Source organism: Diabrotica virgifera, chromosome 4 (assembly GCF_917563875.1).
Source record: "Diabrotica virgifera virgifera chromosome 4, PGI_DIABVI_V3a".
Lineage (NCBI taxonomy): Eukaryota > Metazoa > Arthropoda > Insecta > Coleoptera > Chrysomelidae > Diabrotica > Diabrotica virgifera.
This window is the reverse complement of record NC_065446.1, coordinates 248797363-248812522: the sequence shown is the minus strand read 5'-3', so window position 1 is coordinate 248812522 and position 15160 is coordinate 248797363. Positions and strand designations below refer to the sequence as shown.

At 32.4% G+C, this 15160-nt stretch overlaps 2 protein-coding genes across 3 annotated transcripts in view; one reads left to right on the top strand and one right to left on the bottom strand.

Moving 5' to 3' along the window:
• LOC114330240 (homeotic protein distal-less-like) overlaps positions 1–15160 on the bottom strand; it is a 347663-nt gene that overhangs the window by 267090 nt on the left and 65413 nt on the right. The gene's annotated exons all lie outside the window — the stretch shown is intronic.
• Positions 11209–11721, top strand: LOC114330241 (cytochrome c oxidase subunit 6A1, mitochondrial-like). Its single transcript, XM_050648841.1, has one exon. The coding sequence runs from the start codon at positions 11278–11280 to the stop codon at positions 11617–11619; it is 342 nt and encodes a 113-aa protein (XP_050504798.1). The 5' UTR covers positions 11209–11277; the 3' UTR covers positions 11620–11721.

Genomic DNA, 15160 nt, shown 5'->3' with positions numbered 1-15160 from the left:
TTCTTCTTTATTTATGTATCTATTATTAATAGATTCTAGAAATTTGACTGGCTTAGAATAATTAGTTTTTAAAAAAACTGGAGTTAAATGCAAATAACAAATTTTTGTAGTTTGGTAAAAAATGCCATTTTGTTCAGAATAGAAAGATTAGCATCAGAGATACGAAAAAATGTTTAAATATGAAATTGTAGGTTATTTAATTCCCAAGAACTTGGTTTGAAAAAAATTTTACTACGGGAAAAATTGAGCGGATCGTAAATTAGTATTGTCGAAAAACATTGATTTTTTCGATATAAAACTAACTTTTTCGATAGCGAATAAATCGAAAACTATTAATTTTATCAAAAAAATGTAGAGAACATTTTTTGCTTAGAATGAATGTTTTTATCAACTTTTGCGGTCAAAATATAATAAAAAATTTCCACTCCCGAGATGGGATGGCAACCACCCCCATGGTAAAAGCGCTTTTCGGCATCATATAGATTTTGATCCTTGGACTATCCACTACTTATTCTCAAATTTTCAAGCAAATCGATCCATTCTGTAAAAATTGAGAGGAGAAAAGCTTCGGTTCCTGGACTATAATGACGGAAAAGTCTTTTCCGTGAGTTACTTGGTTATCTTTTTGCTTCAAGCTTTTCATTACAGTGGAACCTCGATAACTCGGATTAATCGGGACCACGGCCGATCCGGGTTATCGAAAATCCGGGTTAGCCGGAGAATATGGTAAAAATTAATAAAATACGATATACTTTCAGATAAACTCCGTTATAATTGAAATAACATAAAATATATATGCACAGTACACATCTAAATTACTAAAACCACGTTAACACAAACCTAAGCAAACAGAAGCGAACAATACAAGACTGTACTACACACAATACAGTCACAATCGGAACGATGTTATGTTATTTTAGAACAGTGAAGACTAAGACGATTGTTTAAAAAAGAATTTCTTAAATAGTCTTTTAGTCTTTTTTAAACAATGCTAAGACAGTTTGATTGAAATAAATAAAGGAATACTACTACAGGTGCCTGTAATTCAAGTCAATGAACGTCGCTCTGTCATGCTGCCATGTGCCATGGGTCATTTTTATTATCGTATAGTTTAAATTACACAAATACACATTATCTCCCAAATATTATATTACATTTTTATTTTGAATTGTTGAAATGCTTTTCTGATGAAAATCGGTCCGGGTTAGCCGGACTTCCGGGTTATCGGGGGCCGACTTATCAGGGTTCCACTGTACTTGTCAATCTGATTTTGCTCAATTTGACTACGTGTTATTTCCAGTTTCATCTTCTGTAGTTCACCTACTGAATACTAGTCCAAATTTTATAAGTATATTAGCTCCTAAATGTTTGTCACATATGGCTTCTAAAATATGTCCATTTGAAATGCTTGGACTCTATTCAATACTACTGGAATCCTTTTCTTCGTTTTAAATAGTTCCTAAATGGATTGCTAAATTTGCAGAATATAGTAGAAGACTTTTCAATGTGGCATCATAGCTTTTTCTGGCAACTCTTCTCCATGCTCTAACTCCAATAGATTTTAAATTGTCCTCTAAGCCCGACCGCACATCAAAGAAACATGAAACGTAAATTACGTTTCATGGAAATAAACCACTACTAAACAAATATACGACCGGCTATTTATGAGACTCTCCGAAAATAAAAATGTGTCATGAGCATGAATCACACTCGTTTCATTGATAGGCGGACTTTGAGATTTTTTTAGCAGTGTTTTAGTTTCATGAAACATGTTTTTCGTTTCATGTTTCATGTTTTTCGTTTCATGTTTCTTTGGTGTGCGGCTTGGCTAAGTTATCGTGATACCTCAGTCTCGGTATTTATGTTTAATTCCATTTTTTGGATCCTGGACTCTGTGGACCTAGCTATTGTGTTGATGTCATCTGGATATTGTACTAATTTGTTAAAGATAGAGCTATTTGTGTCAATCTGGGACCCTCGAATTATCTTTTCGTGAACAAGGTTAAATAAAAGGGAAGATAGCCCATCACCCCCCTTAGTCCATTTTTACAATGAAAGGGTCTTGAAAGATAGTTCTGTATTCTAACGATACTCACTGCTTATGAGTATAGATTCGCAGTTAGTTGAATAAGATGAACAGGTATTTGGAATTTCACAATAGTCACGAGAAATTTATATCTATTAACTGAGTCATATGCGGCTTTGAAATCCATGAATATTTGATGGGTTTCAGTATAATACAGGAAAAGATAAGAGGAGGAACTAGTATAGGAAGAAGGAGAGTGTCATGGTTAAATAATTTAAGGGACTGGTTTAAATGCAGTTCTATAGAACTCTTCAAAGCAGCGGTAGATAGAGTGAAGATAGTGATGATGATATCCAACCTCCGACTTAAAGAAGAAGAAGAAGTCGACGCCGAACTCTGGGGTTTTTCAAGAAATATTGATTGTTTTGTACAATACGTTGGACAGTACTTATATTAGTAATAGAGTAGATTAGCAAATTTAGTAGAGTAGATTGATGCCTCTATAATCATCATATTCATCATACACTATATCTCCCTTTTTGTGAAGTGAACACGGTATGTCTGATTTCCAATCAGCGGGTGTTTCTTTCTATTGCCGGGTTTCAATTATTAAGAGAATTTTAGATATGTAAAAAAATCAGAAATATCGCAAAAATTAGGACAATTTCTGTTTTCTAGCCATCGAATACATTAAATTAAGCTTGTAATTTAAAAATCATATTTCAGTTCAAATAATATTTTTACTTAATGAGGGTTTGTTTCATATGAGTCGCCAAAAACACCGTCACTTCAAAAACACTGATTAAGCTGTTCTACCCCAAGAATTGAAGTGGTGGCCCTTACAATTTGGCAAAATGCACCCCATCTGTTAGATATTTGTTTTATCGTTACTATGTACTAATGTATAATTAAGTTTTATTTATGCCTCTCGACTATCTATCGACTCGCGTTTTTATCAAGACAAATTAAAATTCAAAACCCCCGTCACGATCAGCTTCCAATGGAACGTTGGCTAGAGGTGGGCATTCGCCGGTATATTAGAATATTAATAATATGCATTAATTATTATCGGTACCGTTACCTGCAATTCGTGATAAGCAGTTGAGTACCCTGGTTCCTAAACATATGCGTCGTGTAATTACAGAGAAAAACTTAAAATATAGAATTTATCAGAGAAAAATCTTTCTCGCATAATAAGATTACCTACTCAGTTTTACCATTCCACCCTTGATATCTTTCTGGGCAACGTCTTTTAACTCTACCCTTTCAGTTGATTATCACGTAAACGCTTGGCCTCTGTGTCGATATGATATCAGCAAAGTTTGAAATATCTATAGTACGACAAGCAAAAAGTGGCTGATCATCTGAGCGTAAATAGAAAAGAAAGTGTCATGAGAGAGAGAATAGGCTTGTAGTCATGCTTGTTACCGCGTACAAAAAGTTAATTTGTGTAAGTACTGCAAAAACAATATAATGTTAAATATATTTTAGACAATATTTACGCAAATATTATAGTTCATTTTCATGTGGTTCATATGGTTCATGAGATCACTACGAATATCAGAGAAACTAATACGATTAGTTAAAATAATGTCAATAAAGTAACAAAGTCATGATACAAGGAAGTCGTTTAAATCAGTTTAACGACAACAGAGGATTAAAACAGGGAGACCCCTGCCAACTGACTTATTCAACCTAGTATTAGAAAAAATAATTAGAGGAGCCAAAATCCAGACATGTGGCACGATTGTGGACAACAAGTTTCGCAGATGGCTTGTTATTCCTTACACATTCAAAAATAAAACTTCGAAAAATGTTCACAAGATTTAAAGAAGGTAGAAAATATGACCTGACTATAAATCAAGAAAAAACTAAGTATATGGAAATGAGACGAAAAATGCAGAAGAAAATAAATGGATTACTCTAAACGCGAATGAGAGAGAGTATAAATTTGAGAGGCTAACAGAATATTAACCTTGGAATAACAGTTTCAAATAGAAGAGGCGAAGAGATAGAAATAGATAAACGGTTGTTGAAAGGTAGCAAAACAATAAGTTCATTAAAGGCACTGTTAAAGCCAAAAACGTGTCCAGGGCAGCTATAAGATTCGAACTTATGAAGCAATAGTGAGACGGTGTACAGCATGTGAAACTTAAAAAATGAATCAGAAAGAAAAAAAATTAGGGATTTAGGTGAGGAAAATCTTGAGAAAAGTTTTTGATGGTATAAAGGAGGCTAACAAGGAATGGCGTACTGGTCATCAAACCACTTCCTTCGTGGTCTCCCCTTTTTTCTTCCCTTGAACTCTTAGAACATTTCTTTCTATTGGCACTCGAATAAATTGATTTATTATTTAGAATTAATTAGCAAAATAAGCCCAAACAACTTTTACGAGGTTTACGAGATATTTTCATTTATATTTACAATTTAAGAGTTTTTTTATCTCATGGAGTGTTTTGAAACAATAGTGAGACCAATTCAACGGTGTTGTGAGCATGAGAAACTTGGATAATGGATCAGAAAGAAGAAGAAAATAAACCCGGAGCTAATGGAGATGTATAGAAGATCCAAAATAACACAGAAAATCAGGGCACAGAGGGTTAGATGATTGGAACATGTTTTATGAATTTCAAAAGAAAGAAACATCTTAAGAGTTGCACAAGCAGGAGAACAAAGGAAGAAAAAAAGAGGAAGGAAATGGTTTGATATCGTCTAAACTGACAAAGAGAAAATGGGAACAAGGGACTGAAAAAAATAAATGAAAGACCGTGAAAAGTGGAAAAAACTAGTCAAGACTATCAAAGACCAGGGCCACTAAGGCCTGTAGTGCTGCATGTAGCATATTTATATAGGTAAAAAATTTGTTATTTCTATTTGACAGTCACAAGAGAACCGCGATGGAAAAAAAACTCTCATTTGTAGATTTAGCGTAGAAATACTATAAGAATCAATTAAGTAATAAAACTTTTGGGACAAAACATTGTATTTTTTTTTGTTCCCCAATGAATCGGTTATTTTACTGTTTTTGATATTTGACGCTGATGTCCGGACTGACATCCGTTGCCAATAACGTCAGTTCACGTTACTATACCACTGCCCATCTCTACCGCTGTCCCCTCATAATTATTTAATAATTAGTACCCCAGAGAGACGCATGATATATTCGGACCCGCCCATTTTACGCATTTGTTTCAATTTTATATTTATTCGAGCAGAAAACGAACACTATCTCCCCAATACTTGCCATGAATTATGGCTATGGCTCATAGAGTCGGTTCGATAGCATGGACGAAACTGAATTATTTAGTGGGGAATATGACAAATTTTATGTTTCATGTCACACAAACACTTCGTGCCCGCTATAATTATGGGAATGGATTTTTCTATTTTATTTTAGTTAAAATTTCACCTCATGTAAACAGCTGATTGGAGATATCCAATGGAAAATTAGTCCACGGAAAAATATCCACGGGAAAGTTAGTCCAAATATATTTTAATTAATAAAATAATTACAAAATTTGACCATTTTGAATATCTAAGATGTTGGATAAACGACACAAAATCCTAATGAAGAAGTGGTATAGAAATTACAAGGAGAGCATTTATGAAACTTGATCTGTACTGTGAAATTCTCAACTGAACTTACAGCTGGTTCCAAAAAAAACTGATACGACTCTTAAGAGGAAACAGTAGCGATCAACAGGTAGCGAAAACGCGTTCCAAGATTGCGGCTGTAATTTTGAATATTTTTTCGAGATATTTGGCACACTTATTCGTAATATAATAAAGAATGGCGGTACAGAGCCCAATTTGAAAAATATATTAATATGTGGAAATTACTCTGTAATTAAATACAATATTAAAAAAACGAGCCTGTACCGCCATTAAGAAGAACAAAAAAATACACTTTCTTCAAATAAAATTTTTTATCCGATGTCTAGATTTTGTGTCATTTTGGAACTACTAAATTTTTTTATTTCATTAGTAGTTCCAAAATGACGCAAAATCTAGGCATCGGATAAAAAAGTTTATTTGAAGAAAGTGTATTTTTTTGTTCTTCTTAATGGCGGTACAGGCTCGTTTTTTTAATATTGTATTTAATTACAGCGTAATTTCCACATATTAATATATTTTTAAAATTGGGCTCTGTACCGCCATTGTTTATTATATTACGAATACGTGTGCCAAATACCTCGAAAAAATATTCAAAATTACAGCCGCAATCTTGGAACGCGGTTTGGCTACCTGTTGATCGCTACTGTATCACCTTAAGCGTATTTTGTAGAAAATTGAGCAATGTACTTTCTTCTTCTTCTTCTTTTTGTTTTTGGTCTCGCTGCAAGGCAATTACCACCACGATTTATAGGCGATCTTGATGTAGTCTGGCTCTAAGCCATATCAAAATCCCTGACTATGTTCTTGTAAAAAGCTTTTGATGAGGTGTGATATAATGAATATGAGTTTAATTATATTTAATTTATTATATTTTGAAGGACAAATACTTATTATTTACATACTGTTACTGTCACTGCCAAATCTTAAAATGTGTCAGATAACTTCAACCTCAAAAAATGACTGTTTGTTTGTTTATTTTATTATTTGTTTGTCATAATAAATATAATACAATGTCAGATCAATCATACACTGCTCAAAATGATCAAATCTTACTAAGAGTCGTATCAGTTTTTTTAGGAACCAGCTGTACAACTAAGGATCAAGTTCCTAAAATGTTGTGTGTATCCTGTATTAGTATATGGATATGAAACCTGGATCATGAAGGTTAATATGAGTCCATGTTCATGTCCATAAAGGTTGCCAAGTACTTGAATTGTAGTTTAAACATTCATTTTCAAGATTCTGCAGACTGATCGGGTCTAACTTCAATTTACACCGTTGTTATTTAATTGTTAATTATGCGTGCCATCCGATTTTTTTGCCGGTGCGGCGCGCACTTTTTCCAAAAATCTCCTATTTTCCTCCGAAAAATATATTTTTTAAATTTTTCGGGACATTCTAAATAAAATAGGTTTCTTGTCATTTTTAAGTTAATAGTTTTAAAATTATAAGCGATTTAAAGCGCATTTACGGATTTTAAATCGCTTACAACTTTAAAACTATTAACTTTTGAGAAAAATGACAAGAAACCTATTTTATTTAGAATGTCCCGAAAAATTTTAAAAATATTTTTTTTTCGAGGAAAATAGGAGATTTTTGGAAAAAGTGATTAACAATTAAATAACAATGGTGTAAATTTTAAGTTAGACCCGATCAGTCTGCAGAATCTTGAAAACGAATGTTTAAACTACAATTGAAGTACTTGGCAACCTCAAAAACACTAATTTAAATGTGAATTTTTAAGCCTTGAAAATGCGTATTTTCGCATTTTTCAGATTTTAAATGGCCTGTAACTCGAAAACTATAAATTTTTGAGAAAAATCACAAGATACCTTTCTTGTTTAGAATGACCCAAAAACCTTAAAAAATATTCTTTGGGGCAAAAAAAGGGATCTTTTGTATTTGTTTAAAAAAATTGTTTAAACAATTTCTGCCCAAAAATTCCGCCCGGCACCCTTCAGATTTGTTTAAAGGAGATATTTTTGAATAGGAATCCACAAAAAAAAAGACACCGAATCAGAAATTTTTTCAGACGGGAGCGGTCTCACCACATTGACTAAAACATAGAAGTCGTAAACAGAATAAGTGATGACAAAAAAGAGAAAACTTAAAAATCTGGGGAATATAATAAAATGTAGCAGATATTACTGGATATTTCAGTTAATACTCAACGGAAAGATTTCGAGGGAAAAAGATGAATTGGTAGGAAGAAATATTCATTGCTCCGAAACCTTCGAAAAAGTGGACGCAATTGCAAGAAATATAGCAGAAACTAATAGGCAGAATCAACACATATATCAGATGGACAAACCATAGAAATGGCGAAATAGCAAATGTCCTAAAGAAGTGACGAAAATAATAAGAAAACTTAAAGGAAACAAAGCACCAGGAATGTAAGATACCAATAATATTACATTGAGGCAACTCCCAAAGAAAATAGTAGTGCAATTATTCTACATCTACAGATATTGCCTAAAAATGCACATTTTTTGAATAACTGAAAATATGCAAAAATTATTCTTCTACTAAAAACAACACAAATGGCAGAAGAAAACCAGAAAGCGGTAGGCCCATATCGCTAGTGAATCACTAGGAAACGTATGGGAAAAATCATCTACAAAGGCTTAGTCAACATGCAGAAAGTAAAGAATCATAGAAGAAAACGAATTTGGATTCTGAAGAGGAAGAAATTGCGAATTTCAATTAGCAAGAGTTGTCAGGGATATCGCTTCAATAGGAACCAAAAAACAGTAATGGTCATTCTTGACATAGTTTGGAAAAGCCCTATTCTACAAGATGAACAGAGCTAGAATATCTCATTACAGAATATTTGAGGTTTCAGGTGACCAAAAGATGTCCTGGAAGCAAGGGATGCATCAAGTTCAGGAAGAGATGCATCAAGGCAGCATTTTATCTCTTATTCTATATAACATTGTTGTTTCAGATTTGCATACAGATGCAAAAACAAATACGTGGATCTATATACGTGGATGATACGTCGCAGGAAAAGAAGGCAGGAGAATAGTTAAAAGATTAGAAGACTAGTTAGGAAGAATTTCGAACTACACGGAGAAATACAATATATCACATTTACGCAGAAACAAAATCCACCAGTAGTACAATTATTAGCGATGATAGGAAACAGAATCCAATCAGGAGTCCACCTCTACAGAAGATTAAATTTCACCAGGAACGCGCAAGGACTCAAGCAAAAAGATCTTGGCAAAAAATCTAATTCAACTTTCCATTTTCAAGACCAATCGTTTATCACTGACTAAGACAATTCAATTATACCAGGCCTACGTTAGGGCTATGATGTGTGCAATCCCAGTTTGGAGTTCGACGGCAAAATATAACTGGAATCTCACAATAAAACACTGAAAAACGTTTGTTTTTCTATACTTCCACAAAATTTATTACAACTATGTTATTACTACAGCTGTTTCGGCAAAGTGCCTTTCTCAAGTGATATATTTTACAATGTGTTTGCCTTTTTAAGTCTTTAACTGAAGAGGTTGAGGAGTGGGGAGCTGTTGAGTGAAGAGCTCAACCTCTTCAGTTAAAGACTTAAAAAGGCAAACACATTGTAAAATATATCACTTGAGAAAGGCATTTTGCCGAAACAGCTGTAGTAATAACATAATTGTAATAAATTTTGTGGAAGTATAGAAAAACAAACGTTTTTCAGTGTTTTATTGTGAGATAAAATTAACTTCCATCAAGTAACGGTCGAATCCATCAATTATATAACTGGAAGAACACAGAAAGAGCAGAAACGGGGTGGTACAGACTTCTATATGGCAAAACCGAATTTCAAATCCAAAGACTTGCTATATCCACTCTATTCATCTTTATGGTGTTCCTGGTGTTGCAACGAATGCTGTTTAGAAGCACAGAATAGGAAGTGACAGAGAACATTCAGTCATCATTAAAAGAAAAATATTCGGGGCATGTTCGGGGTACATACTTAGAAATTATCAGTACAGGTTGTTGCAGCTGATTATGAAGGGTAAAATCAAAGGAAAATGGGGTCCTGATAGACAAAAAAAAATATTCTGGCAGAAAAAGATTGGCGACTGGACAGGTTTAAGCACACAGAAACTTTTAAGAAAAGCCAAAGGCCAAAGATAGAGACGATTTGCAATATTAGTGGATTCGGTACTACAAAAAGAATTCGAAAATGTGAACATTTTGTAAACATAGCATTTTTGAGGTAGAATTAATTTGCTGTAAAAGTTTAAGGGGATGGGTACTTTGGGGGGGATAATTTTTTTCGAATCCTGAGAAAACTAATAAATATTTTTGAAAAATTTAAACGCAGAATGAAATATTACGTTCTTACTGAGGGCTGAAAGTCCCTGAAAACTTTTATTATGTTAATTTTAATAAGTTACAGGGGTGAAAAACTAAGAGAAAATGTAGTGTGATTTGTAATTTCAAATATTTTATTCAAAAGAAACCTTTTATATACTCTTAGGCCTAAGGGACTTTCGGCCCTCGATAATAATTTAGTCTTTCATTCTTCGTTTAAATTTTTTAAAAATATTTATTAGTTTTTTCAGGATTCGAAAAAAATGGACACCATGCTCGTGGTGATATTTTCCAAATCGAACATTCGCTATCTTTGTCATACAACGCACTGAGTCAGATATAATATGATGACAAGACAGTGACAGTTTTAAATATTTGACATGGCATCGGGAATATCTTGAGTTGTTGATTAAATAATATTGATAGGATTTTGATAGTGTATTTGATAAATAATTGATTTAGACGTGAACTTAATAAAAAGTTATTTATTGTTTATTACTTATGGAAGATCCAAGCCTGTGATCCAAGTATTTTGTTGTTAAAGATGTTCAAAATTGTAAGCGTTCCATAGTAACAATATATTATTAAAAAACACTTTAACACTTTTCCTCTTTTCTCGATTAAGTATTAGTTTTTGTTGTACATATAAATTGCCATTAACAGGAGAAAGTTAGAATATCTCGGACACATAATGAGAAACGGCACTAAATACAGATTACTGAAGGTAATCCTTCAAGGTAAAGTATTTGGAAAGCGAGGAATTGGGAGAAGAAGAATATCATAGTTAAAGAACCTGGAGAAATGGTTCTCCACAACAACAACTAATATATTTAAAGCATCAGTTAATAAAATAATTATAGCCAAAATGATCACCAATATTCGAAACGAATAGGCACTATAAGAAGAAGAAGTAAATATAAATTATTACAATCACTGAATACATAGTTAGTGAAAAAATGATCATATTTATTAACTGCAATTATACAAATAACAGTTATCCAAGAACATTCAAAAGACATCTCTTTAAAGTTAATAATGACATTGTCAAGTAGAATGACATTCTAGCTAGTACATAATGTTTAAATATTCATACCAGTGTGAATATTACTACACGTAATTTGTCGTGTAAAGACAGAAAAGTAGGGATAGCCGTAAAATGTTTACGAATTATGTACCGATGGCCTTAAGACTATATCCTTAAAAAAACAATTAAATAAATGATCTTATGTAATTGCTAAGGAAACATAAATTAGACATATTATATTTTTATATGTCTGTAATTAATCAAAAAGTCACTTTTTAGAAATTCATGGTTATTACATAAAATGCAGTTTTTCCCAAATCTTCTTGCCAAAAGGCTCAGTAATGTGTGTCACACTGGAGGTCAAGGAATTCCCCCACCCTCTCACATCGGCGGTTACAAACTATACAAGAGGTTATTTTTTCTTCTTGGACTTCCAATAATAGGCTTGGTTACAGCCTTTAATGTGTACCAAAAAAAGCAACAAGATGAGTGTGACAGACCACCGTTCGTCAAGTATGAGTATTTGAGAAAGAGGGATAAGCGATTCCCGTGGGGGGATGGAGACAAAACCTTGTTTCACAATCCAATGAAGAACCCTCTAGCGGATGGGTATGAAGATGAACTAGAAGAAGGAGAAGATTGACTGGTAACATACAAATCAGTTATAAATATTTATATGTTTACATTTTTATATTCATTTGTAATGAGAACAATATGTAATTGAATAGAATTTACATCTATATAACTTGTTTACCTTTATTTTGTATGGTTAGCTCGATGTTTATGACATTCAGAGTTGTGAGAAATTATAGAAATATATAAGGTATTTATGCATTACTATTACCTATATAAAAGACATATTTATGTAAAAGATAATTCCAAAAGTAATGTATATGGTACATGTGGCAAACTGGAACAATAATATGTATCTGATTCAAATTAGGATATTCGAAGTGAACTTCCAGAGAAATGAGTGTTAGTGAAGTATTATTTGTGAAGTGAGTTAATATTGTATTGTTAATAATGTATTGTACTTTTAACCTTGTAGTTGTGTGGTTTAGCAACCTCTTCCAGTCAGCATCATCATCAATGGCTTTACAACTCTTCGAGAATCTTTGCCGCATTTACCATTGCCTTCCACGTTCTTTGCTCCAGGACCTCGATTTTTATTGAGGTCCTGTGCCACTATTTCCCATTGTCTCACTCCCATTTTCTTCAGATCCTCTCGGACTAGAGTTGCACAAGTTTGACTTGAATGTTTGAACTTGACTTGAGTTTTTGAGTTTGACTTAATTTCAAGTCAAACTCAAGTCAATCCTTCCGACAAATAATTCAAGTCAAGTCAAACTGGTCAATCGTACAGGTTTGAAAATTCAAACTATTTGTCAAACTAGTTTGAAAAAGTTTGAAAAATAATTTATATCCTAGAGATATACTTTTTTGTTGAGATAGACATGTTAGTTGCCAATTAAGATAAGAAATTTAATAATACAATGAGTTCCATATAAAACTAACTTTTTATATGAAGCGATTATAGTCAAAACAGGGTAATAAATTTCTTAAAAATGATTGCTTATGAAGGAACAACAAAATATAATATTTTTAATAGAGTTTTAATATGAACTACAAACTAATTTGCGGAGTAGGCGGATATTAATTAAGAAAACTTCATGCATCTACATTAATTTATTTAATTTAAACCCAAACATAACATTATTTGTAGCCTGTATCCGAAAAAAATATAAAACCAATGGTCAGTTTTGAATTTTAAAGAAATACTTTTGTATTGTCGTGTTTTCCAGGGAACTACAGGTTGGTACCAGATGTTGTTTTCGATTAGATAAATGCCTCTGTTAATAAAATAAAGTCATAAAAACTCAAAATGATTATTTTGAATTGTCCATTGATCAACCAAATAGTATTTTTTTTGCAACCATTAAGGGCCTAGGCGTAACATGCCCCCTGTCAAAATATTCAATGTGTTTTAAATGTATTTATTTTTTCGAATTCTGAGAAAACTAATAAATATTTTTGAAAAATTTCAAAGTCTCATGAAAGATTACATTATTTCTGAGGGCCGAAAATCCCTGAAAACTTCTATAATGTTTATTTTAATAAGTTACAGAGTGAAAATAAAAGGGAAAATTTAGTGTGATTTTTAATTGAAATATTTCATTCATAAGAAACTTAAATATTATTTATTCTAAGGGACTTTCGGCCCTCGGTAATAACGTAATCTTTCATTCTGCGTTTAAATTTTTCAAAAATATCTACATTTAAAACACATTAAAAATTTTGACAGGCGTCATTTTGCACCTTTCCCCTTAACGAAAACTCTTAGTAACAAAGTGCTTTATTCTTGTTCGAAAGTCAAACTATCCGTGTAGATTCATTTCTTCATATTACAAGTTGTAAGACTCCCGTTTAGTAATTCCTAAGTTCTTTATATTTTGAATGTACTAATCTGGTTACTGGTTAGTTTTTTTAAGTGAATATTTTTATTAAATATAATAAATTAAATTATAAACCTGGTACATTCCAGGTCAAATCACTCAGACAAAAACTTTTGAATCTCAGATTTGTCTGAAACTTAGTGTCTGCTTAATTCTACTTTTTTCTCTCTCAAAATTACATTTTAGGCGATTTTACAGTGATTTGGTATTTATTTAAACAAATTTGCATTTTTTATCGTAAATATCAATAGAAAAAATAATGTTTTAATAGTAGGGACTCAAAAATTCATTATAACGCATTATAACAAGTTATTTTAATTAAAAACAAGTTTTTGATAAAATTTTTGACGACACAAAAAAATTATAATAAAAGAAATTATAGGAAATCATATTTTCAAAAATTTCAGTACTTACTCTTTTTGTCAAAAAGTTAAAAATGGCGGAGATATTGAGCAAAAACGGTTCTCGTTTAAAATCAAGATGGCGGCTAACGTAACGGCGGAATTCATTCGCGATTTTAAATTTACACTACTATCGACCCCCAAGATTAGAAAAATAAAATCTTGCTTGGATAGCTTTGACTTTGAGATTATTGCATGTAACTTTTCTTGTATTATAAAACTATATAAATTCTTCGAACCACCTAAAGTCCTGTGTTTTGACTATGTGTGGGCAAATTTTTAGCCAAATCGAAGAACTTCTATTTTGGGAATGGAAGAACATGTAAAAACAGTATTTTAACGTTTTCTACACTAAAATTTGATCAAAAACTTGTTTTAAATAAAAAAAACTTGTTATAATGTCTAATATTCACATTTTTGAGTCCCTTCGATTAAAACATTGTTTTTTTCATTGATATGTTACGATAAAAAAATGCAAATTTGTTTAAATAAACACCGAATCACTGAAACATCGCTTAAACTGATAGTTTGAGAAAAAAAAGAAGAAGAAAACGGTTCGACCATCAATGTCTTATTTTTACCATATAGATCCGCCATTGGCGGAGTAGCAGAGAGAATTGGAAATAAACACGTTGCCCAATATGATGTTCAAACTTCAAACTGTTTGAAGAAGTTTGATTTCAAGTCTAACCTAAAGATATCAAAATCAAGTCAAGTCAAACTTTTTTACAAAAAAAGTTTGGATTTCAAGTCAACTCAAGTTTGCTGAATAAAATCAAACTAGTTTGACTTGATGCATCTCTATCTCGGACTATATCTTTCTTCTCCCAGTGCTGTCTTCTATCGTAAGTTTGTGTTCTTCTTTAGATGCCGTCTCTAATAGAGGTTAGCGATGACTTCAACTTTATCATATGCTTTTCTTATTAGGTTTTAGAGGTCTAGTAATATCCAATTTTTTTTGTTATGCAGCCAGGTCATTTTTCGTCTACCAGGACCACGTTTTTCTTCTATTTTTCTTTCCATTATAATGAGCAGAAATAGAAAATGCTTCTTTAATAAAGGATTCTTTATTAAGGAAAGACAACTTAAGATTAAATTCGATTCGTGGCCACCACCATCGGCTGACCAAGGTTTCTGCTTTTCAGCGTCTTCAGAGCCGCCTGTGGTGTATCCCGAAGTGAACTGAATCCAATCTGTCCAAGTAGGCATATAAATAAAATATTACATGCGTAGGGATGCGTCAGCGACATCTATCTGGACAGAGAGAAAATTCTCTATAAGTCGGAGTGCACAATCCTTGGTAACTATCTTAGTGGACTCTTTATTAGTT

What these genes read in the sequence shown, in the direction of transcription:
- LOC114330241 (XM_050648841.1), top strand. Translation starts at nt 11,278, where the DNA reads ATGCAGTTTTTCCCAAATCTTCTTGCCAAAAGGCTCAGTAATGTGTGT.